Genomic DNA, 23387 nt, shown 5'->3' on the forward strand with positions numbered 1-23387 from the left:
TTTAAGTTATGTTAGAGATGTCCTGTTGATAATCAGCATTTGTAGAGGAACAATAGTATTAAATTGAACCCTATTTTAGCATTGAAATGGTTATATACTTCTTAAGTGTTCTATATCACTTCTATGATAGACAATAAGTAAATACTGGAATATTTATAACTTCTAAGTGTTACTAAGATTTTTTTCTCTCATTTGTGGCCATATATTTCTTCTTCCTAATGTTTATAGATTAATAAACTGCTTGCTGCTAATTGAAATAGGTCAACATAATCTTAAAAGTATGCAGTATTAACCCTTTCGATTTGCTGTTAATTACAAGCCAAAGATAAAGTATTTTTTTCCTGGAGGACATTTTTCCTTTTCATTCTTAAGAATAAATACAACCCCTTCTTTCTTTATCTCTACTAAAAAAAAGCCCACATCATTCACTCAGACAAAAAACTAGAAAATTTTGTCAAGGCATGCAACCATGATAAAACTTGAAAGTATAAAATTGAAGTGCTGAGAAATTCAGCAAATAGTAGAGCTCAGACAGAAGTTGCCCTTTTATTTATGCTCTGTGGTTCAGACTATAATTACATGATCTCATAATAATCTGGTGTCTTGGGTAAGTTATTTCAGAGACCATTAAAGCTGGCATTAATACTTATTAGCTGCCTCCCCTAATTTCAGTTATGGGTGGCCTTATTCCAGAATAAAATTACCTACAAATGGAATTAACAGCAGTAGATGATTAACTTTAATCAGAGATAGCTGACAGCCATAACTCCTACATTCTCATGTTTTTGAAAAGAAAATAGCTATACTGACAATTGTACTGTTGTATGGAATGTGAGTTGCTGAGATACAGTGATAGTTAAGAAAACAGAACTACTGTTTACTATTTTCTCTCAGTCAGAGTCTTGTTTCCTGTGAACTGAGACATAATTTTGCAAAATGAGAAGGAATCTTACTTTGTGTCTTTCAGCGATCTATCATAGCTTGATGGAATGTGGGAAAAGCCTATTCATGATGCCATTACAGGGAACCTGTATTCATTGTTCTATTACGTTCTGTCAGCTGTGTTTTCACAGCCTTTTAAAAATACACGGCCTACTGGTAGTTTGCTCTGTAGGACATGATTGATCACATATATATCATGTAGGACAGGAACCTGGACTAACTTCAGAAAGGTTAAGAGCTTAATTACTGAGTCAAACTGCAGAATAAAAAATGCAGAAGTATCTTTGCACTCACTCCCTTTTTATGCATGTATTTCTTGGTACTGGCTGTGCAATGCTAGTTCTTGTATAGGGTAACTGTTGCGTTATGTGTGCTTGACAGCAAACAGAAATGACTGCCTTGCATGAAGCTGCCTCAGGATGTTGCTTTCTCCTGGGAATTTGCAAAAAACATACCTTTGCGTTTTACTTGTGGATGCTTAGTTCACTTTCTGGGGAAGTGGAAGATTTCAGCCCCTAATTGCTGTGAGGGCTATTAAAATATTTTATTTGCATTAGCACAATTTCGAGTGAAAAAATTGAGGAAATGCTACCCGTAACACAAGGCTGATCATTACTTGAAAGATTGCTACATTTCAAGGGAAGTAATAGCTCATACTTTGCTCTTACATTGCCAAAAGAAGGAATTAAACACTTCTGTCTTCATACCATTTGAAGGTATTAACTTCTAGGTTTGAGTCTAGTAAGGGCATTAAAAAAAAGAGCAAACAGTCATACAGCTGTGCTCATGACAACCATGCTTTATTTATATGCTGGGGTACAAAAGTGCCAAAACCATTTTAGTTCAATTCTCATGGAGAAATAAATTGAGAAAAGTCCTTGGCGCAGCATTTATCCGTGACATTTTTTTCTGTAAGAGAAGTTTGACTGTAGACATGGCGTGTCTACTGAATATTTTACAACATGGACAAAATTTCAATTAGAATTTAAATGCCATGCTTTTAACACAGAATTGCAGAATAGATATCTGGGTAGAAATTAGTTTCCATTGTGTTGGCATTGATTATTACCTAAATCTTTCTCCCTATTAGCAATAACCTGTTAGAATGAGCAGTTCTAAAATTGTGATTGCATGCAAGCTAATCCTGAAGTAGAATAATTCAATGACTTACATAGTTACACATACAAGTAATGAGATAACTGTAAAGAACCTGTAAAATGAGTACAAAAAAGTCAATACGAATCATAATCTGTACATTGAAGAACTGTAGTATATTACATCACATCAGCACATGCCTAGTAACTGACATTTAAGTGAAAGCAGGATTATGGTGCACAATTTAATCAGCTCAACTATGTGTCTGCTGTTAACTGATATTAGGTGAGTTTTGTCACGAAAGCAATTTTTGTTTCTTTGCTAATGGGATATAACAAGTGGATCTGTGTTGCTTGTCTTTAGTCATATATATACCTTCACTGTTGTTTCCAGCTATTTCAATGTTCTCTAAGATTTAGATATGCTCTAGGCAGTTGTTTTTCTCTACCTCTAAGTACCGATGGAGAAATGCTTGTCTTTATGAATTCTGTGAAATCCAGGTGCAAAGCCAATTACCTGGAAAATTGAGGTGTTGTTTTTTCCAACCTGGAAAAATGTCTGCATTGTTTCTCCTGCACATATTGAGGTAGTGAGTATGCCCACTTGCTTAGGATTTGTACAGTGTTGTAAATATGTTCTTTGAGAGTGTAGGCTTGGTATTCTATTGCTAGAGCAAAGGCAAGCAGTAGCTGCTTGTGAACCAGTGATGTATCAATATATGTCTGCTTTCTCTGCCTTGGTATTTATCGTCTACTTTTCAGTGTTTCAGTAATTTATTAAGAAAGTGACTGCATATGACCGTCATTACTTACAGAAGAAACTCACTGGAGTAGTTAGAGATGATACTAAATATAACAAAAGCATTTATTTAATCTGTAATTCACTCAGAAAATAACATATGCTGCAGTCTGAGGGTTTGTATGTTATTGTGGATGTCTTTTGTTTGTTGTTTACCTCTTATTTGATCAGCTTGTAACAAAGCATGCATGTTTTTGTCTTGCTTTTTTCCCCCTTTCATACCTTGCTTGTACAAATGCAGCAGGAGATGAAGAAAACAAGCGTATTGGAGTACAGGAATCAGAGGCTGAGGCAGGTCTGTCTGACCACAAGTGCCTATCCGCTTTAGAAACATTTTCCCATGAGCATGTAGGGAACCTTTGCTGGCCAGCTTGTTTTAAAACTCAAAATCCAGACAACAGTTTTAAGCTCAAGACAAACAAATTAAATATAGTATAGTTTATTTACGAGTTTATGAGTGCTGTAAATAGTTCAGCCTATGAAAATCACTTTACATTTTTATCCCTTGGTCTGAAAATACTCAACTCTACTATCAAGTTACAGCCTGAGCCAGATCTGGGTGCACACCACTTAGACATTGTACCCTCTACTTTTCATTCATACTTCGGCAGGCAAGGAAGTCAATATTATTGTAGCATCATAGTTTTTCTTCCCTAGTTCTTATAGTTGGAGTAATGATGCTGAACAAATAGGGAAAAAGTGCATTACATTGAAATTCTTAGAACAGTTTGCATGATGTCCCTCATCCTGCTTGGAAGACATTTCAGCCATCAGACAAAGGAAGTTAGTGTGATGAGAGCTGATAGATGATGATCAAATCAAACGTGCGAATGCTGCTTGAACTCAAATACTATGTGATTAAAATATATGACTTTACGTTCAAATTCCAGAAAACACACTGCCTATGATTTCAAAGATAAGCAGAGATCTTTCAGCCATTCTGGTTTATGCCCTTATGTATTTTTCTTGATGGAAGAATCATAAAAGCATAAATGTTCAGTTGTGTGCACTGTTAATAGGTCACATCTTGTTTTGCTCTTCAAGTTAGATTTTTTTTCTCAAAAATAATTTGTTATCCCTGCTGATAATTTTCTGTGACATTATGTCAACTGTGATGGATGTGGAAGAGCAGCACAGATTAGCATTTGCAGCTGTAAATATTTGAGGTAGGTCAGTGTTAAATTCAGCTGCCAAAAATTGGGAAGTGTGGTCCATACCTCAGAGCCCGTGGAGCACAGCCCAGAGAATAGCAATGTAGTGGAGTTACTACCACAGTTATGTGGAGAGAATTTGGTGCTCCTGCAGGACCCCCCAAAGATGTGATAATCTGAGCCAAAAACTCATCTAGTGCCAGCTGGTAGGGAAGGTTACCAGCTAAATAGAAGTGTACCTGAAATCCCATCCCTGCTGAACACTATAACTGCCTGAATCACAGATTATTTGGAATCCTATGACCAGGATCCTGCTCCCCTTGGTAGTTAATGGAAGAAAATATGGATCACTATTTTCTTCTTAAAATTGGAAATAATTATTATAATAGGCTCATTACTTGTTCAGAAATCTGAATGCTAGAATAATGTTAAGAGAGGGCAGCTGGAAAGCAGAGTAGTTTTTTAAAGTGTAGTTTGTACTAAAGCATCCAAAGCGTCCTTTAAGATCCTGGCTTTCCCTTTTTTACACTGTAGTGCATTGCACATTCTTCTTGCTTTTGTTGTGATTCTGTCAGTAAGTGTGCATTGTTCACTCGTGTGTGTACTGTTCGCTGTCTGTGTTTTGTGATCATTCAAATGTAGTGCATGGAATTGTCCTAACATAGTTTGCAAAATATTTGTGTGTGCTGTAGTTACATTGCTCATTGTGACATCTGTTCCAGTTGTTAATCATCACTGTCTGTTTTTAATGTTATAAAGATTGTGAGGAAAAACATCAAACCCCACCTGTTAATGGGAGAAAAGGCAAGTTGTGATGGTGTTGTTAGTGAACTGTGGATGTTTTTGTTTACTTTGTTTTTGCTGCATGTGTGTGTGTTTCATAGTTCTACTAGTTCAAAATCGGTAACTTCATGTATGTTCAATTTTATTGTGTTGTTTTACTTGCACTTAAAATCATTCTTTTCAGCAGTGGTTTTAAAATCTTTCCTAAACTTAAAAGCTTCAGAAATCTGTTTTTGAAGTTAGCTCTGTTGTTGAATACCACCTGGATATGTGATCAAGTTGCCTATTAGAATTAGTGGGATTGTTTTTGCACTCTTCCTCATTTAGGAATTCAGTTTGTCTTACCCTAAACGACCAAGTACACTTCACAGACATCTACAAAACTGTCTGATTATCACTGGGTCTGAATTCCATTGCCTTCCTTGGCTGTGTATTTTAAGAGTTTGGCACGAGTTCACTAATATGGAGAAAGCAGCACCATTTTAATTAGCATATCCTACTAGAGAAAGTTTTTCACTATTAGCAATCAGCTCTATTGTCTAATTCTTTTTGTACTTGATATTTTATTTCACATGCTGTAGAAATAAGTTTAATGCAAAGCACTGCAATGTTCACATGGAGATATACTTTATTACTTAAAAATAGAAGAGGATAGTTGTAATGACAACACAGCTTACTTTGAAATTTTATCCAAGTTCATGCTTCTAAATTGCTGTGATAAATTTGAAGAAAAGTGTTACAGTTTATCCAAGAACTTCTAAAGCAATGTAACATTTAGACTTAATCTCATCAATAATGAAATATCATCTAGATAGTGCCTTGGCTTTGTGAAAATTTGTATAATTACTCTTACACTTCCATCTCTACCAGGAGCCCCTGTGAGGCATATCCCCAGCTGCACCATTTTGTGCTATACCTAATTTTCTCTTTGCTGAAATAATGTAGCAGGGGGAATACAGCTCTTGGGGAGAGCCAGGGTTCAGATTTGCTGGTGCTTATTCACTGTGTTGGGAGATACACTATTTTTAATATGTTGCTTATTTTTGTCTTCCTCTCGCACACAATGTAGACTGACTGTATGAGGTGCCTTTGTAGAAGGGCTCAGCCCATGAGGCACTGAGTGGAGGCACATCTCTAACTCTATGGCTGTGCCAGCATAGTCCTGAATGAATTTGAAAGCTGGAAGTCAGCTGCTGTAAACACACTTCATTTTAACTACCATATTGTTCTTTGTGTTTTTTTTTGTGTTATACTTCTGACATCCAAATTCTAATCCTGGGAAGTCTGGAGGCTTTTGCCTCCATTGACTTGGCTAGTTTCACAAACTAGTAATCAGTGATAAAGTCAAGCTAAAGGTGTTTTCATGCTTAGTTTATCTTCCGCTCCTTCATCAAAACCTGAAAGAGATTTTTTTGCACAATAAATTAAATCCTACTAACCTGTATTAACAATATTTTACTATATATTTTTTAATTTCCCTAATGGGTTTAATTTGTTACAGAACTTCCTTAGCAAGAGCTCTTTTAGTCCAAAAGAGTGGTTAATGTCTAACATTTTATTTTGAATATTTATTACAAAAAAACATGATTCTTTTCAGTTCTTTAAAGTTCAGTTCTTTAAAGAACTGAGTTCCCTTAGCATTTTTCATGTGTTTTGCATGACACCTTTTGATCACTTGTGTTTGCAAGAGAAGACTCCCATTACTTCTTTCTTTTACTGCCTTAATTTCGGGAACATAAAAGATGCTGTAGTTCTGAAGCAGAATTTGAAGCCTTTAGGGTTATCAATTCCCTCATTCTAAGGAATATTTTACATACTTATGCAACAGCGTTGTTGATATTATGGGAATCAAGAATTCTTCCACTTCTGTCTTCCAGATTAGAAGTGTCTGGAGCCTACTTGTATGTTGCATGTATACCAAGACAAGACCAAGCCACCATGTTGTCCCCTTTCCATGCACTGTGGTTTCCATGTATGTGGGAGCCGCACCACACTGTGGGCAGTCCGTATGGCTGGAGGACTAGAACAGGAATTTCAAAGGATAGAATTCCAGATTTGGCACACAGTTTAGGCACAGTCTAAGAATTTAGGTGATTGAAATGCAAACCAGGCAGAATAAAGGACCCCAGTCAAAGAAGTGATCCCAAGTGAACTTGCAGTACTCATGTATACATATGTTTTTTTTTGTAAAACAAGCATGTGGCCATTATGCCAGAGGGACTATCATCCTGCTGGCTGATCTTAGCATCTTCTTCTATCTAAGATCATTCAGGATTTCTACACTTTGCCTGATAGACTAAACAAACTAGCCATGAGTCTCATGGGCTATTTCCCTGGTCTGTGGAATCTAGACTTCACTAAGAGACCATGGCAGCTTCTGAATTTTGCATGAAGAATGATACTAAATGGGTTTAATGTGTGCTGTGAGTATATCTGACATATCTTTATGCGTTATGAAAATGTGTTACGAGAACTTAGGGAGAGTAATACTAGATTTTAATTAAATTCTTGTTTGAGCAAAGTAAGGTTTAAGTGTGGTATTGAGCTATTGAGATTGCTCCAGTTGTAGGAAAGCACATAACTGCGTTCCTTGCTCTGGGAAAAGATGAAATGAAAAAACCCACAAGAACACAAAACAGAAGTAAGGCACCTGTAAGATTCTGGCAGCTCAGCCAGAGCCAGGAGTGGGGCACCAGGAGTGACACAAAACAGGCCATCCCTCAACCTGTCCAATGGCTTGCATGTAAGAAAGGCAGGACAGAGCCTAGAACCAGCTGAGAGACCCTAATGGCTCCCTGATGATGAAGCAGGACAAAAGCTAGCGGGTATGGCTGGGACCGAGAGCTTCAGCTTGAAAAAGCCCTAGAGTAAAGGAGGGGAGGCTGAGGCACCTCCCAGCTTTTTGTTGAAGGGCTCTGGGGACAGCTCAGGCTTCTCAGGCAGTTCTCCCTTATCACAGGAAGGCAACTAAATTCCTCAGCTCCTCAAGTGCACTCTGTTCCCTGCCAAGAAGCATGAGCATTATAATAGGCCAGAAAGCATAAGAAATAGTACTCAAATCAAAGGCTTATATATTCAATTGCATGGTATAACTTGTTGGTAGTAACAAACCCTATCAGAAAAAGATCCCCCCTCAAGTTTATGATTGGTTAAGTATACTATAGGTGCATATTTGTAACAGAGATGTAATCATGTTTTAATTCAAGATATCGAGTAATGCTTTGTATGAATCATTGTTTTATTTCAGAAATTGCATGAAGAATTTCCATTAATGAATTCAAATTTAATATTACATGTTTTAGAGGTGTACAAGTATGGAATATATGGGCAGAATAGCCTGAAAAATAAAACCAAATCCCTATACCAAGTTAAACCTTACATCCTGCATTCTGCCAGGTGTATTTGTAGGCTGTTCACATATCTTTGTGTGCATGGAGCACTCAGTGACACTCCAGGGCATGGGAGTGCAAACTTGAACAAAGCCTATAGAAGGGAAATGCAGAACAGGAGCTTACGTTTTGCTCTGCTTTTATGTTGGTCATTAGTTGTAATTTGCATCATTTAAGTTAATTAATCATTAGACGGGCAATATATTTTGACTTTGATAACAACATGAGGATCATACTCAGTCTGACCAAAAATCCACCTGTCCTAGTGCTTGGTCCTCAACAGACCAGGTCAAAGTGCTGGGGGAAAGGAATATGAGCAGAACAAATAGGTAGCAATGCTTACCTGGGGTTCTCGGTTCCCAGTCTCCAAGGTCTTGCGCATGAGGATCTTACAGAGACATCAGTGATATCTTTGTGTTATCTCCATCTCTCCCATAAGCTCTTTGCACCCCTTCTTCTGCCTTAAAGCACTCCTGCCAACGTAACCCTGCAGTGCTTATCCAAACAGGTTAGTCAGGAGAGCTGCTATTGGGAGGTATTCAGAATAAGCTTATTCTTAACAGGCCAGCAGGCCAGCTCTACTGTATTCATTTCCAGTGTGTTTCAGGCATGTAACCAGAAGAGGGAGCAAAACTGCCATATTTTAAAAACATCTAAGAAAATAAGAAACAAACAAATCGTTTTCTACCCCAGACAATCCTAGAAGAAGCCTTGATAGTGGCTTAAATATGATACCTTTGCTTTGTGGTAGTTAAATAGACCTTATTCAATATTAGTATATTTATATTTAATGTACCATTAGTAACTGTATTTTTTTCTTCTGGTGTATTTAGATTTTTGTGATGTTTCTTTATGTTTGACAATCTATTATATCTTTTAAAGTATTAACATGATATTAACATGATGTGTTTTGTTAATGATGTTAATGATGTCATCATTAACATGATGAGTTTTAGCTACGGGTAGTCTGTGACTCTACTAGATAGTGTTCTAACAAGTTCTCTTTGTGATTTTACTTGACTGCATCTACAAGTTTTCTCTAAAATAAGCAGTAGAAGATGATTATATTATTCTACATATAGTGAGACCCACTAGTAAGATAGTTAAAAATAAATTCAGAACAAAATTAATGGTATTTTCTTCTGGAGAATATGATGAGACTGCTACTGGATGACTGGAATTGTTAATTGATTTTCAAATACAAATAATTAATGTATTCTTGAAGTAACTTTTTTTTGGCAATAATTATGGAATAAAGGAAGCAGTTACAGTGCACTGCAACTTTTGTTACACTAGTAAGGATAAGATGAAATCGACTTACATGGCAATATTTTTAAGAAGCCCACTTTTTTTTTTTTTTTTTTCAGAATATGTAGTTCAACATTCAATGGAAACAATAAATAAGTTATGAAAGAATTTTTAATGCAGTGCTGCATTAGTTAAATCCACACTGTGATGCTTAAATAGCCATTAATGAGCAACAGATTATTTTGAAATGCTGTTAACGTACCTCAGCATTGATATCTCAACATTCATTTGCTGTTTTGGCTCTGTTTGCATGGAGAAAAACTTTAGATGAGCTGTTGTGGTGTCAATAGGAGAAGCTAAGAAACGGTGCTCTCTGGCACGGTGTAGAATGCAGGTACAATATTACCTGCACCAGTTGTTGTTCAAAACATGTCAGAAAAAGACTCTGTTTGTCTTTGGAAACAGCACTATTGTCTAGCTCTTGCTACAGCAGGGTTGTGAAAACTTCAGCCCCAAGACATCTGAATGTTTCCCTGATGCAGGAGCAGCAGCAGGCTGCCTTCACTGCTGACTTTGTGTCACATGAAGCTGGCCTTGATGCCGTTAACAGCATGCTAGCAGTGTAAGGTGGGATTGGATTCCTCCCAGATGAAATGTAGTACAGCTAGGACACTTCTTCTGTCATGACTCGAAGCCACATGCTTTCCCTCAGTGGAGATTTGTCAAAGATGAAAGCATTTCTCTCTTGGTGAGCTCTTGAGAATGATGGCTCCTTTTATTGTCCTAGGGACTTTATTTTGTGAATTAAAACATATAATATGAATTTGCCTTTCCTATAAGTAAAATACACTTACAGTATAATTTAATTCTAATTAATTCTTTTTATACTCTTAATGCATGAGTTAAAGGTCTCGAGTACATGGGTCAAAATGTACATTTTCAACTTTTGACATTTATTGCATGGTTCCACTAGGTTTTTGCTGTGCTACTTTATTTAATAAGTACTGGCCAAATCCACTTTTGACTGATTTTTACAGTAGTTATCACCATACATTATTGAGAATATAATTCCTTTTTGAGCATTCATCTTACAACATTTGAAATAGAAAGTCCTGAGAACTTTTCATTTGCAGAAGAAGGTGACTAAATTAAGTATGTCCTAATGAAAAAGTGAAGACTTTATTATAAGCTAATTAAAAATCTATAAGTAGATAAATGCAGATAGAAGTTGGTTCACAGAAATTGTTGAAACTGCAGAGAGTAACAGCTAAGTGAATTTAATAAAAAAGGACAAATTCCAAATATATGAGAAAGTATGTGAGAAAAGTTAAAAGAAAGGGTTATAGATTAAAGGGCTATTACTGTCCGTAGTGCAGAGAAAAGAAGGGAGGAGCTAATATTTGCCTAAGAAAATCCTCTGTCATTCGCATCTTGGTATTTTGCTGCATCATCTTGTAGTTCTGCAGTTTGCAGCATCATTCTAGCTCAGCTGTAGCATTGCTAGTGCTTTCCTAATCAGAAAAGATGGATATTGGCAACAATTCTTATTATATGCTACTTTCTTATTTTTAATATAGAATATTAACATAGAATATTTAATGTAAAACATTAAACTTTAATTTAGAATATCCGTGTAACATACAAAATGTTTGTACTGAACTCTCCTAGGAAAAAGGAAACATCTATGCATCATTGACTAACTTATGGATTAATGTGTATTTTCATAGAGAAAAAGAAAATATCATGTTTTTGTTAGGAAGAAATTTAAAAAAAAAATATTTGCACAGTTACAAAAACAACATTCGTGTTGAAGTTCAGCAATACACAGAGTACTAGAAAGGTGACAGTTTCTATTTTAGTGTGCATATATCTGTGGTGTCATAAAATCATTATATTGAAAATTCTTTTGATGTGTTACTTGAACCCTACAACTCCATCAATTTCAGAAGCCAAACCTGCCTCGCTTAGGACAGCACCCTGTTATAGAACAACAGCAGCAGATGGGATGGCTACAGGATGACTGCAGATAACATTTTTATGTGCTTAGATTTTGAATGCCAGCTATCAGTCCTCCTTAATTAATAAAGGGGAAAAAAAGAAATGTAACGAGATAATCCAACTTTAGGTCAGTGTTTAATTAACAAGACTGAAAATGTGTGGCAGCCTGGTCTAGTGGTTGGCGACCCTGCCCACGGCAGGGGGTTGAAACTAGATGATCCTTTTCAACCGAGGCCATTCTGTGATTCTATGATTCCTTATCTATTGTATTCTTCTGCATCACTGGCTATTTCTGTGATATTGTATAAGTGGTTATGACTGTGCTTAATGTCTGCGAGGAACTTTGAGTTTTGCAGAGTAAGCAGATTCACAACAGCCTAAAGCAAAAATGGAGCTTAGTATGTTTATCAAATTGATTGATCCCAATTTGGTTTTGACATGAGATACCAAAATGTTTCAAACCTATACTTTTATGCTCAGCATCACCCAGTTTAATCTTCAGAAGATGGATAATTAAATTCATAGCATTTTTTGAGTGCAGTTAGATCAGAAATGCTGGTTTCAGAGTATAGGAACTGTATGTAGGAAGAGAGTTTTTATTGAGTAACTTCATCTGCCTAAAATACCAACTGAATTTAAATCAAATCCCAGGTTTAAAAAATGTTTTTGATCTACGTTGGGATTAAATATTTTTAAGTATTACACACAACTAAATTTATTGTTAAAAATACTTCTCCAATTTAAAAACAAACATACATGGTTGCTGGTTTGGTTTTGCCTTGTTTGTTTGAATTATACTTCTATGAAGTCTTTCATACCAAAATATTTTTGCTTGATGTTTTTTTAAATTCAGAAAAATATGTAGATATCCTAAGAATCTATAAAATATGCTGTATTATTTAAAGTGAAAGAAATAATTATGTAAATCACATCAGCTTTTAAAATTCTAGTTATTAAGTATAAAAGCAGGATATTTGATATAGATTGCATGGATACTAACATAGATATGTATAGTATATCCTTTTCTGTGTTTAAGTTGTTGACTAATTCTCTTCAACACAGGCCTCTAAACTAAAGAACTAATTTAAGTTTTTGCTATGTTATTGATGGTATTTTGTTTAGATCAAGTTATCCCAGATGGTATTAGGTATCTTATAACGTAAGTTATATAATATTTCTGATTTTTTTTGGTTTATGCTAGAAGTTACATGGGAGGACCAGCAGAAAAAGGTGAATGGTACAATAACTGATGACAAACCATTGCCGAAAAAGAAACACCATTCTGAGCCAGGTTTGTCAGGGTTTTGAAAACCACATGAAAGCATGAGACAACAAAAACACATTTCATGCTTTTGTAATGCGTGTGCTTGATGTTTTTTTATTATTATTACTTTTTTTTCACTTTGGTGTGGAATTTTTAGTATGTAGAAACAAATTAGAATAGCATTGTAAGTAGTTCTGTTTTAGAATAGCAAAAATAGATCTGCTTTTGTAAATAATTGTGTTAGAATGCACATGCATTAGTAGAGAAATACTCTGGCATAATATTAGACATTAACATGTCAAGACTTAGCTTGATTTTTAGCTTTGAATTTTGTTATGATTTATCTGTGTGTGCAAGCCTCGGGAATCCAGGTATAAGTTATACTGATTCTTAATTAGAGTACTGAACCAAGGTATCTACTGAACGTATGGTGGGAAAGTCATCTTGTGAAGAGTCGAATCTGAAACCTTCTTGTACCATCAAGTATGAGAGAAATAACATCTTTTTTTTTTTCTTTTTTTAGCACAAACTGCATTTTCCATATGTCTCAAGTTCTTAAATTTATCTTTCTTCTAGAACTAAAAACTTTCTTTCACCCCAAACATAAAGTGCAATTATTCAACTCTGTCTTCATTACTGCAAATGTCTAGCAATAAGAAGCAATTCTAACTGGGGTAATGATAATGCTGATGATAATAATAGTGTTCTCTCCTCTGAATCAGACAATAAAAGGTGCTAATCACAGCATTTTAACCACTTGCAAAAGACACTGTGATGTTACGCTAAAGAACACGTTGGAAAGCATAGGGATGAGTAGAGTAAGAATGGAATAGTATAAGGCAAGACCAGACAGATTTAGACTGTAAGTTTCATCCTGTATTTAAATGTTGATCCACGTCTTCTTAAATGAATAGGAGTTTTTCAGCACCAAGAGTACATAGGTACAATTCTGGGCTGCAGATCTCTTTCTGTTGGCTATGATAACTGTCTCACTGTAATAGCAACAGTTTTCTAGTCATTTAAGTTAAAGTTTACAGGATTGGCCATTTGTACCACCTAAGTTAATGCTGTAGTCTCAGTTCTAGTCTTTTCTGCATGCTGAGCACCTCCAAATTCCCCGCTGAATGTGAATTGCTGTGCATCTTAAAGTTCAAGTCTCAGGACCAAAGAGGAGCAGCAAAATCCAGACTGTCTGTGTAAACTAGGAACCGAGGAATATAGCTGTAGAAGGCCAGACCGTCAGTTCAGTTTCCAATTCCCTGACTTTTTAATGCATCAGAGTAAGTTACAGGATAAAAAAAGGACTGCTTGTGAGAGCCAGAACTGAAGTGTATCTTCTTTTCCAGCTGACTCTCTTAGCTATCACATGTCAGGTTCAGCATACATTTGCAGATCTTCACTGTAGACTTCCCAGGACAATTTTGGCAGAATAATCTCTCCGCATAGACTTCTTCATCTCCATCTCCCACCTGAGGTAGGCTTAGAAATGTACTCTGTTATCTAGGCGGATGGCACATCCATAGTTATTAGCAATACTTGTATGGAGAAAACTTCCACGTTTTTACAAACAGGAGGTGTATTTTTTTTTTCCTACTCTTGCGACATTCTAGATTTTGAAGTTTGATTGAAATCTTGCAAGACAGGAAAACCGGTAGCAGAATAGCAATAGAAAACCAATATGAGTATTGAAAAGCAGTCACTTTTGTAAGTGTTTTTCTGTATATCAGCGCAATATCTGTGTGATTTTTTAAACCTATTTCTTCTTCAAGAACAGTATCACTGATCTCAAGTACTTCAGAGAATACACAGAATTGGTTTGGAAAGCCACAATCACAATTGCCAGACTCTAGAATAGATAAAGACTTAAGCAAAAATTTTGTTGTGCACGTCACAGTCCTAGATCTTTCTGTGAAGGCTGATGACTGATAAAAGCACAGATTCGACTTTATGTTTTCAGGAATGTCTTAAATGCACAGGTGTGTCAATGATATGTGATGCAGAGACATCTGAGGTGGTTCTAAACACTCTAAAATGGGCACTAAGAAGCTCATACCTCTTACCATGACATTTTTCCAAACTGATTATTTCTGTTTGTCGAAAAGAAAAGAAAAGAAAAGAAAAGAAAAGAAAAGAAAAGAAAAGAAAAGAAAAGAAAAGAAAAGAAAAGAAAAGAAAAGAAAAGAAAAGAAAAGAAAAGAAAAGAAAAGAAAAGAAAAGAAAAGAAAAGAAAAGAAAAGAAGCCAAAAAAACCAAAAACACCAACACCTTACATACCGAAAAGGCAGGAGATGCAGTGGAGTACCAGTGTATCACAGCCATGCAGCTTCCAGGATGTGAGTTACCTGCTATGCGGGGCACACTTCTGTCCCTGGTAGACATCCCTTTATCATTATAAACCCCGATTATCCATTTTCAGGGCATAGCAGAGTCACAGCAACTGGAAGAAGATGCCGTTGTACTTGTGCCTGGATGTTGAGATGTATTGGATCTGTAACCAGTAATATAACCTGACTGAATCTAAGGAAACTTCCAATTCCTTGAAGCTTTCCAATATGGAATTTACTTTCTCCACAGGATTATATTTTCTTTCATCTGAGAATGCTTTAAATGTTCTGTTTGCACAGTGAATAGAAAGGCAATAATAACACAACGTAATCCCTGAGTGCAGTTGGTGGTAAGCAGAGAGCAGCAAAGAGGAGTATGGGTACAAAATAATGCTGTTGCACTCTTTTAATTGCCTTTTCATACAAAGAATTTTCTTCTGTCACGGAAGCTTGTCCAGTTTTTAGGTTCTGTTAGTCTCTTAAGAATTTAATGTAGCCACTCATATAGAAGTGGCCTGGAAGAACTTTAGCTAAGAAAATCTGTTAGAAAAGTTAGATATTAATCACATGAATACCTTGAGTGAACTATAATAAAAATAATTGCAAGTAACGCAATAATAACAATAATAGTAATGTTTCACATTAAAGTAAAGATGTTTGTGTGACTAGAAATTATATTAGCAGATTTGTTGGAAGACAATTTAAAGTCATGGAATAAAGCAGCAAAACGGTTTTCTGTTTCGGGCTTTACCAGAGAAGATACTGATAAAATTCCTACATACCAGAAATCAACCTGTTTTTTTAATCAGTGCCTTAAATCTCTTAAGTTCTGAAATAATTGGCTGAACTATTGTTCAGTATATTACAATGAGTCAATTACATTTATGCAAAGGTTTTGAAGGATTGGAAGAGCAAAATTGCAGAACCATAGTCAAGAATAATATCAAAATTCAATCCAGGGCTTGAATGTCTGTGCCCTTTCTTTAGCCAATTACAGCACTCTGTATTCTCAGGACACAGCGGAATCAAAGAGAATGTCGAATAACTATTTGTTCCTGTCTAATGTATTAAGCATTTCTACTTTCAGTGCCTCTGCCTCTCAACTGTAATAGAAGACAAACTAAAGAGAACAGAGGTCTAGTCCTGTAATCATATTTCCTTCATCAATGAAAAAGAAATCACAGAATGCAGACAACTTCACGTGCTTTTGCATTTTTATAAATGCTGCTTTAAGAGAACAACTTGGAAAAGTAGGCTGTGGGGTAATGAATGTCCTCTACTGGTAGAAATATGGTTGGCCAAGATACTGTTTTTCTTTTTAAAAAAGCAATTATTTTCACCTAGTATCATCATTTATCTTTTCTGAACACAGTAGGGTTATTTAAGGAAAAGAGCACATAGCTTAGGGTACCAGAGTAGTGCTACTTACTTCTGTTTCCTGTCACCTGCTGGATAATAAGTGAACAATCGGTTTCACCATCCAAAGTTTGGAAAGTGAATTTAGTCTGGAAAACTGTATTTTCATCCAGAGATGATGCAGGAACTACCTACGTGTACTAGCAAGGAGAATATTACTGTTTTTACCTTATTCATACTTGCAGCTGGTATATTTGACATGGATTATCTGGAACCCATCCTATGATGGTTTCATTTTTGTTGCCTTTGAGATTGTTGTAATGTCATCAAATATTCAGCCTTTGTCATGGATATGTTTATTTTCTAAACAGTGGTTGAGTAACAAAACCATGGGGAAATGCTGACATTTTAATATAATTTACCAAAAAGAGACCAGTTAATTGAAATGTATTTATACATTTCAGGATGGCAAGAAATCAAAATAGAGTTCTCTTGTTATTATTTAGGATTAGGTGTTATTTTTTTAGACTATACTGAGCTTTTGGCGTTGCTGTAACAATGGCAAGTGAAACACATCAGAAAATTAAAAGGTGACACATACTCACAAATGGAAGTATACATGTCTTTGTATACTGTGACTGCCTTTCAATTGGGAGGGAATCATGGCTGGTTTTATCATGGGTGGAAGTATTCCTTAACTATACACAGAAAAAAAAGTTCAGAAATACTGTTACTGCAGTTCAGTAATTTACCTGCTGTCATGCAGTCAATTGAAGTAGTAAATGATTAGTCAAAAATAATTCAAAACAAAATGGTGGCTATTTTACAAGAAGGTTGTAGTCAAAATGAGAAGTATTAAAAACAGTGCTGGAGAATCAATGGGGCTCGAGAAGACAAAGTGGTGTTAAGACACTCAGAGAGAGAGGAGAGCCCACAAGCATTTCATATTGTGAGTACCAGACGAATCAAGGATTATGGTTAAGCAAGAATGCTTGTATAAAATTGGCTGCCTTGAAAAGGAGAGGAGCAGAGTGAAGTCAGTGAGAAGATAAAGACTGATAAAGAAGAAAAGTTATTAGGCAGGAGAAGAGTTTTCAAAAAAAAAGGAATTGATTGGGAAAGGAAAAAGTTGTCCAGAGCTCTAATGCAAGGTCTGAGAGCTCAGGTAGGGCTGAAGGAAGAAACATAGAAAAGGGCCTTACATAGGTGCTGTGAGGCTTGAAAAGCAGTGAAGTGGGTAAAATTTACATAAAGATTTACACACTACGTGCCATACTGAATCTGTGACATCAGTTTATCCAGTGACAAGTGAGAAGTCAGATGGAATATATGGTAGGAATAACTTTTCTTGAAAAAACATGAGTGTTCCCATACTTTGCAGGGGCTCCTCTTGAATAAAGTTGTATATAAAGCAGATGTACTTTTTTAAAATAAGTAGTCCAATGTATTTACTTAAAAGTTGCTTTCGTTATTCTGTACCACTTTGGAGGTCAGTATGCCTATTTGTATGAAAGTAACAAAACTGGATTCAAGAGACAGAGATACTTCATTAAGAAAAAATGTCACTGTGTGAATTGGGGTTGCAGATGCAGTCATATGTTGCACTTTGGTGTCTCAGCCAAATTGCATGGAGTAAGGGTTTAATTGTCATTTATGATGGGTCATAATTAGTTGAGGTGGCTTGAAAATACCTTACAACACATACACATTCTTCAATGTGTATGCCCTTTTCCTGCCTTTGTGTGTTTTGGAAACCATTCTGCAGTCTTAACAATGTGATCTCCTGGACTACCTAATTCTGTAGGTGCTGAAACTTAATGACATAACTGGGATGTGAATAGAAGTAGAATAGGGAAATACTTGGTTTTGGATAGTTCACCTATCCTTTATTGATAATAGAGGCTGCATTTGTATCATATGCTGATAATTTTCCTTTCTGAAGTAGTAGTGATGTTTGATTACCTAAATTAGAAACAAAATTATTAAACTCTCTGAATTCCTCGTTTAGTTTTACTCTTGAGACATAAAAAAGTAATGCAGTCTACATGGTTTCTTTTGATGTTATAGAGTTCATGCTACTGAGAATATTTACGATTTCTTCCTAGATGTTGCTTTCTGCCTTCTTTGCTGTTATTCTTAACTCTTGGTAGGAATAACTCACAGCTTCCTTGTTCTTACTGTTTTCCATACCATCTATTATATATAGCATATGTTAAACCTAGCCTATATAAGGTAGTTGCCAAATTAAATGTCTTCCATCTTCCTAGCATTTTCTTCATCCTACTTAGTCCTCTGCTTATATTTTTGAGGAAAAATATTGACATCTTTCCAGTGTGCAGCTGTGGTTTTGTGTGTGAGTTTACACTTTAAGATGAAGAACTCACCTTTAACTGGTAGTGTGTCACTTCATTAAAAAAATCAGAAGTGTGAAATGAGTTCTGTATCTACAGGAAGGACTACGGGAAAATATGATTTAATGGTATTAAATAATATTATGGAAAAGTGATTTTATTAACACTGTAATGTAGTCAGATTGCCATTTAGCAATAATTTATACTCTTAATTATTCTGCTGTCTACTCCTCCTCTTTTTCTTGTATCCTTAGCATCTCACTGTGTAAAGAGCATCCACAAATGAGACTTTCTGAATCTGCAAGACATGGGTGTTTGTGAGGCCATTAATACAGTTGGAAGATCATTGCTTTTAAAGAGCAAAAAAAAAAACCAGAAAAAAAAAGTAATTAGCATACATCTGCTGGTCTGGTTCTACTTCTGTAATTTCAGATGGGTGTGTTTGCTATGAAAGGTTTCAGACATGCTTTTAAAAATTAAGTTCCTAAATACTTAGGAATAGTTTTCAGTAACTGCGATTTCTTAAAATGAAAAGTTCTGCATCAAAGCATGGTAAAATATTTCGTGTTTCTCTTGTTTTCTCATATTTCCCATACAAGTGACTTTCATTTACTTTAGAAGTTTATTTATTGAGAGTTTTGTTTCTAAATCTGTATATAATACCTTTTCACATATCACACTCCCCCATGAAGATGAATTATATATCCAAATAAATGATACTTTCAGAGGAAAGCAGTAACAATGCAAGCGAAAACTGCCTATTGACATTACGTACATTTATTAGTATTTTATTCCATGATTTTGTTATGAGATTTTAATACATTGGGTTTTTTTAATCAACAAAGATCTAATTTAGTGAATTAAGAGCTACAGAACCAGAAAGTTTTCAAACTGCTGTTTGGGATTTATGGGACACCTTCTGTATCAGGAGGAGACTGATGCACACAACTGTCATTGTGTCTAAACTAACACATCCATTAATACTTTCTTCTTGACATCATTAATGAAAAGATGTTTGGGCATTAGCATACCACAGATACTTCTAATTCATTAATATTTACAACAATTAATGGTCAAATTCTACAAGCCATATCTCTAAGAAATGAAACGTAAGTTGAGCAGATATCCACAATGTGAAAATACATATTGTCTTTTATTTTCCTTCCTGGCTTCTATAGAATTATACTTCTTACATATGTGATCGGTAAAAACTTAAAACTGAAAATATATTTGTAAATATTTTTGTTTTCTTTGGCATTTTGATGCATAAACATTACGCTCCTAACAAAGACTTAGGACTTAACAGGAGGGCTTTTAAATACGCAGTTTTAATAATATGTTGACATGTGTGACTGATATGCAGCCAAATACTAATTAGTTGGTTCTGAAACCTTCAGAAGCAGTTTTACTGCTCTTCAATTGTGTCAATGCTGAAATCTACTGACTTTACTAGAGTGCCTTATATTACCATATCAGGATGTATTCCTGATCTGGAATAATGCAGTTCCAAGCATCTTTTGAAAATGAAGTTTTTTAGACTTCTCTTAATGTAATTTATGTCTCAGAGATGTACATTCCTACAGATGCTAAAAAAATCAAATGAAATATAATGGTGTCATAACACAGAGTTTATAATGGCAGTATTTGACATAGAAGGAGTGCATGCTTCAAGGCTGTAGATAATATAAAAGTATATCGATATGAGAAAACATTTTCTGAAAAAAGTTTTTGATTTTTAGATGGGTTTTTGCTGATGGAAATAATGATTTATTTATTTGAATGGTCTAGAAATTATGATGACACTGTATCAATACAGGCTATGTAACACCAAGGACAAGTAGATCTTTTTATTTGCTTATATGTATTTCATACTACGGTTTCATTACACTTGCACAAATAAAAATATATTTATACACTGATACTTTTTTTTTTTAAACAATAGATGACTTAGCATCCTTTGTCAAAACTGCTGTCAGCTACTATGCTTTCACAAGATATATCTCATATATAACACTTACATGTGATCATCTAGTAAGCAAATTTAATTGCCTAGAAATGCATTATAAATATATGCTACAGTCTCCTTGTGTTTACAACAAATTTTTGGTACAGTCTTGGTATTTAATGGATGAAAATGATAATCTGCTAGCCATAGTATAAAATGGTTTAGCCATAGAACATGGAGGTTATCAGATGAAAATTAGTGTTGTCTTTCATTTCGTTTTATGAATTTATATTGCTTATTTTAATTTTGCATATTTTCAGTGGTGTCTTGATATTGACTGTAAGATGTGGATAAAAGTATATGCAATATATTTTTAGTGATGTCTGAATTTTTTTGAAATTCTTAATCTAATATCTCCAGCGTTACTAAATTGTAAACAATGTTTAGTAACTCATTAGCCAACTGCAAGCTGAATTTAGATCAGGGCTTATAGATACGTATAGTATTTTTAATTCTCATGCTTTTTGTAGGAATGCATTTGTTTTGCAAGTCATGGTAGCTCCACAGTTCTTTTTAATAATTATTATTTTTCAACATGAATTCCTTCCATTCTTTTACTATAAATAGATGTTCAGTACAGAAAATGACACTGTCTCTCAGATTATCTCCGTGTCTGAAATGGCAGTGTGTTTTGAATATGAAGTAATAAAGTAAGTAATGAGAGAGCTGTTTTGGCATTTAATTTGCATGCATTTCCAGTAACTTAGACTGCTGTGAGATGAGTAATGCCTGGTTTTGAAAGAGTATCTGCTTGATACACGAGAGTTAATACCTATATGTTCTTTTTTTTTTTTCACATTCAATATTTTGTTCTTTATAATATCGCCATTGGCAGAGTGCTACAATAACATGGTCCTTTCCAGAGTGTGTTATGTGGATTCTGAAATTTCTTGAGCTTGTATGCCCTTTTCCAAAGAATCTGTTTCTGTTTTGTATTCCATTTTTGATACGTGAAGTTTGATTTAGTGTAAATTAAAACTTTTTAATAGTAGAATTATCTAATAATGCACTTCCCATTGCTGATTTCAAACTGAATTTCAGTACTTGGAAAAAAGTATATATTAATATTTGTATTCAAGTAGCTAACATTCCAAAAAGTTGAACAGGTGTGAACAGCAGTGTTTCTACTAGTTAATGCACCTTTTACTATCAAGGTTTCTTTTCAGCTTCATTGCAAGGATTGACTCTGCTCTCAGTGATAACATTTGTTATTTCTTCAGCTCCTATACTAACCCTATCTTTACTCTTCTTTTTCAACAACTGTAGTTTAACCACTTCTTTCTCAGCTTTCTTTCTTCTTCTGGTGTCTTTGTTATTTTTTCCCCCATTTACTAACTCTGCTCTGCAGACTTCTCTCTAAAACGATTTTTGGCCCTTTCCCTCAGTGTCAGTTTTAACCTTCTGAATACATCCTCTCACGCCCATCTCCTTTGTCTATGTCTGTCCATTACACGATGTGATCACAGAAGAAGCGGAATCATCAAGGAGAAGAAACTCAGGTCTGTCTCTTCTACTGCTTTTTTCTGTGCTGTTTTTCATTTTACCTTTCCTATAGATTTTATCCTACCTCACCTCATTTACTTTTCACTCTCTTCCTCTCTTAATATGTTTAAACATTAGCCAACTGTAGAAGTTTAGATCAAGATATTTATGTAATTTGTATTACCCATGAAATACGTACTCTACAAAAAACTTCAAAAGGCAATTGATGACACATGTGCAAACCTTAAGATTTTGAACTGATTAAATCTATCTCATTTCAGTGTTTATTTCCCATCTCCAATATCTGTATGTCAAGTGTCTAAGCTTCCAGCTAGCACACGAAAACAATCTCAAATTTGTTTTATATTCACATTTGGAAACTTCTACAGGAAGTCGAACACTCAGACATAGCATTCCCAGCAGGATATAATTTGAGAACTGAATAATCTCAGAAAATTACATTTCATGCACTGAAACCTCAAACTTAGCTTCATTGAACAAGACCCATTTTTGTTAGGAATTATTAGTGATCAAAAGCTGTTCTCTCATGGCAAAAAGTGTAAAACAGAAGGGTTTGATAACACAGCAAGAAATCAAAACATTAAAGGAAATCTCATATAGCTGTTCTGGTTATGGGTTTTCTTTCATAACGTGCATTATTTATTTTATAAAGTTTCATCTTTCGTATCAAATATTAAACTGCCATTTATTGAATTTTCCATGTAATGCATTATATTATATATATAATATAACATATGTATTATATATATTACTGATACAAAAGTAAATTCTAGCAAGGCATCTTAGCTCTGAAAATGCAAAGTTGCTCACTCTTGCTCTGCTTGTTCAGTCATACTATGTCAGAACAAGGAAATTCCCCATTTTTAAGTGGATCAAATTGACATATGAAATTTAAATTTGACACTTATTCTGTCAAAGCTCTCATTTTTTCCCTGCTGTTATCCTGATGAATTAGAGAAGCCACTTTGATGCTCTTTAGCTTCTAAAATCTGAAGGAATTTCTGTGGCTGGTCCATTAAGCTTAGGTAGGATTTAGTCAAATATTTTTTATCATTCCTCTGCTGTGGCTGGCTCCTTCAGAACTCGCTTTTACATTTGCTATTACTCTTTGCATAAGCCCCTAGAGTTTCTCTGTGCTGCCTCTCAGAAGTTAGTTACTGTGGTTTTCATACATAACAAG

General features: G+C 35.0%; 1 protein-coding gene across 49 annotated transcripts in view; it reads left to right on the top strand.

The window, feature by feature from the left end:
- RIMS2 (regulating synaptic membrane exocytosis 2) overlaps window positions 1-23387 on the top strand; it is a 445399-nt gene that overhangs the window by 318888 nt on the left and 103124 nt on the right. For 14 of the 49 annotated variants that reach the window (XM_040696415.2, XM_040696393.2, XM_040696396.2 and 11 more), the window contains 2 exons: window positions 12606-12695; window positions 22171-22203. The exons of 22 other annotated variants lie outside the window; for them this stretch is intronic. In XM_040696415.2, the coding sequence (XP_040552349.1) occupies window positions 12606-12695; window positions 22171-22203 (123 nt within the window). The remainder of the gene's footprint in view (window positions 1-12605; window positions 12696-22170; window positions 22204-23387) is intronic. 13 more of the 49 variants (XM_046937976.1, XM_046937978.1, XM_040696409.2 and 10 more) reach the window with 3 other exon arrangements.

This window comes from Gallus gallus, chromosome 2, assembly GCF_016699485.2.
Source record: "Gallus gallus isolate bGalGal1 chromosome 2, bGalGal1.mat.broiler.GRCg7b, whole genome shotgun sequence".
NCBI classification, from domain to species: domain Eukaryota; kingdom Metazoa; phylum Chordata; class Aves; order Galliformes; family Phasianidae; genus Gallus; species Gallus gallus.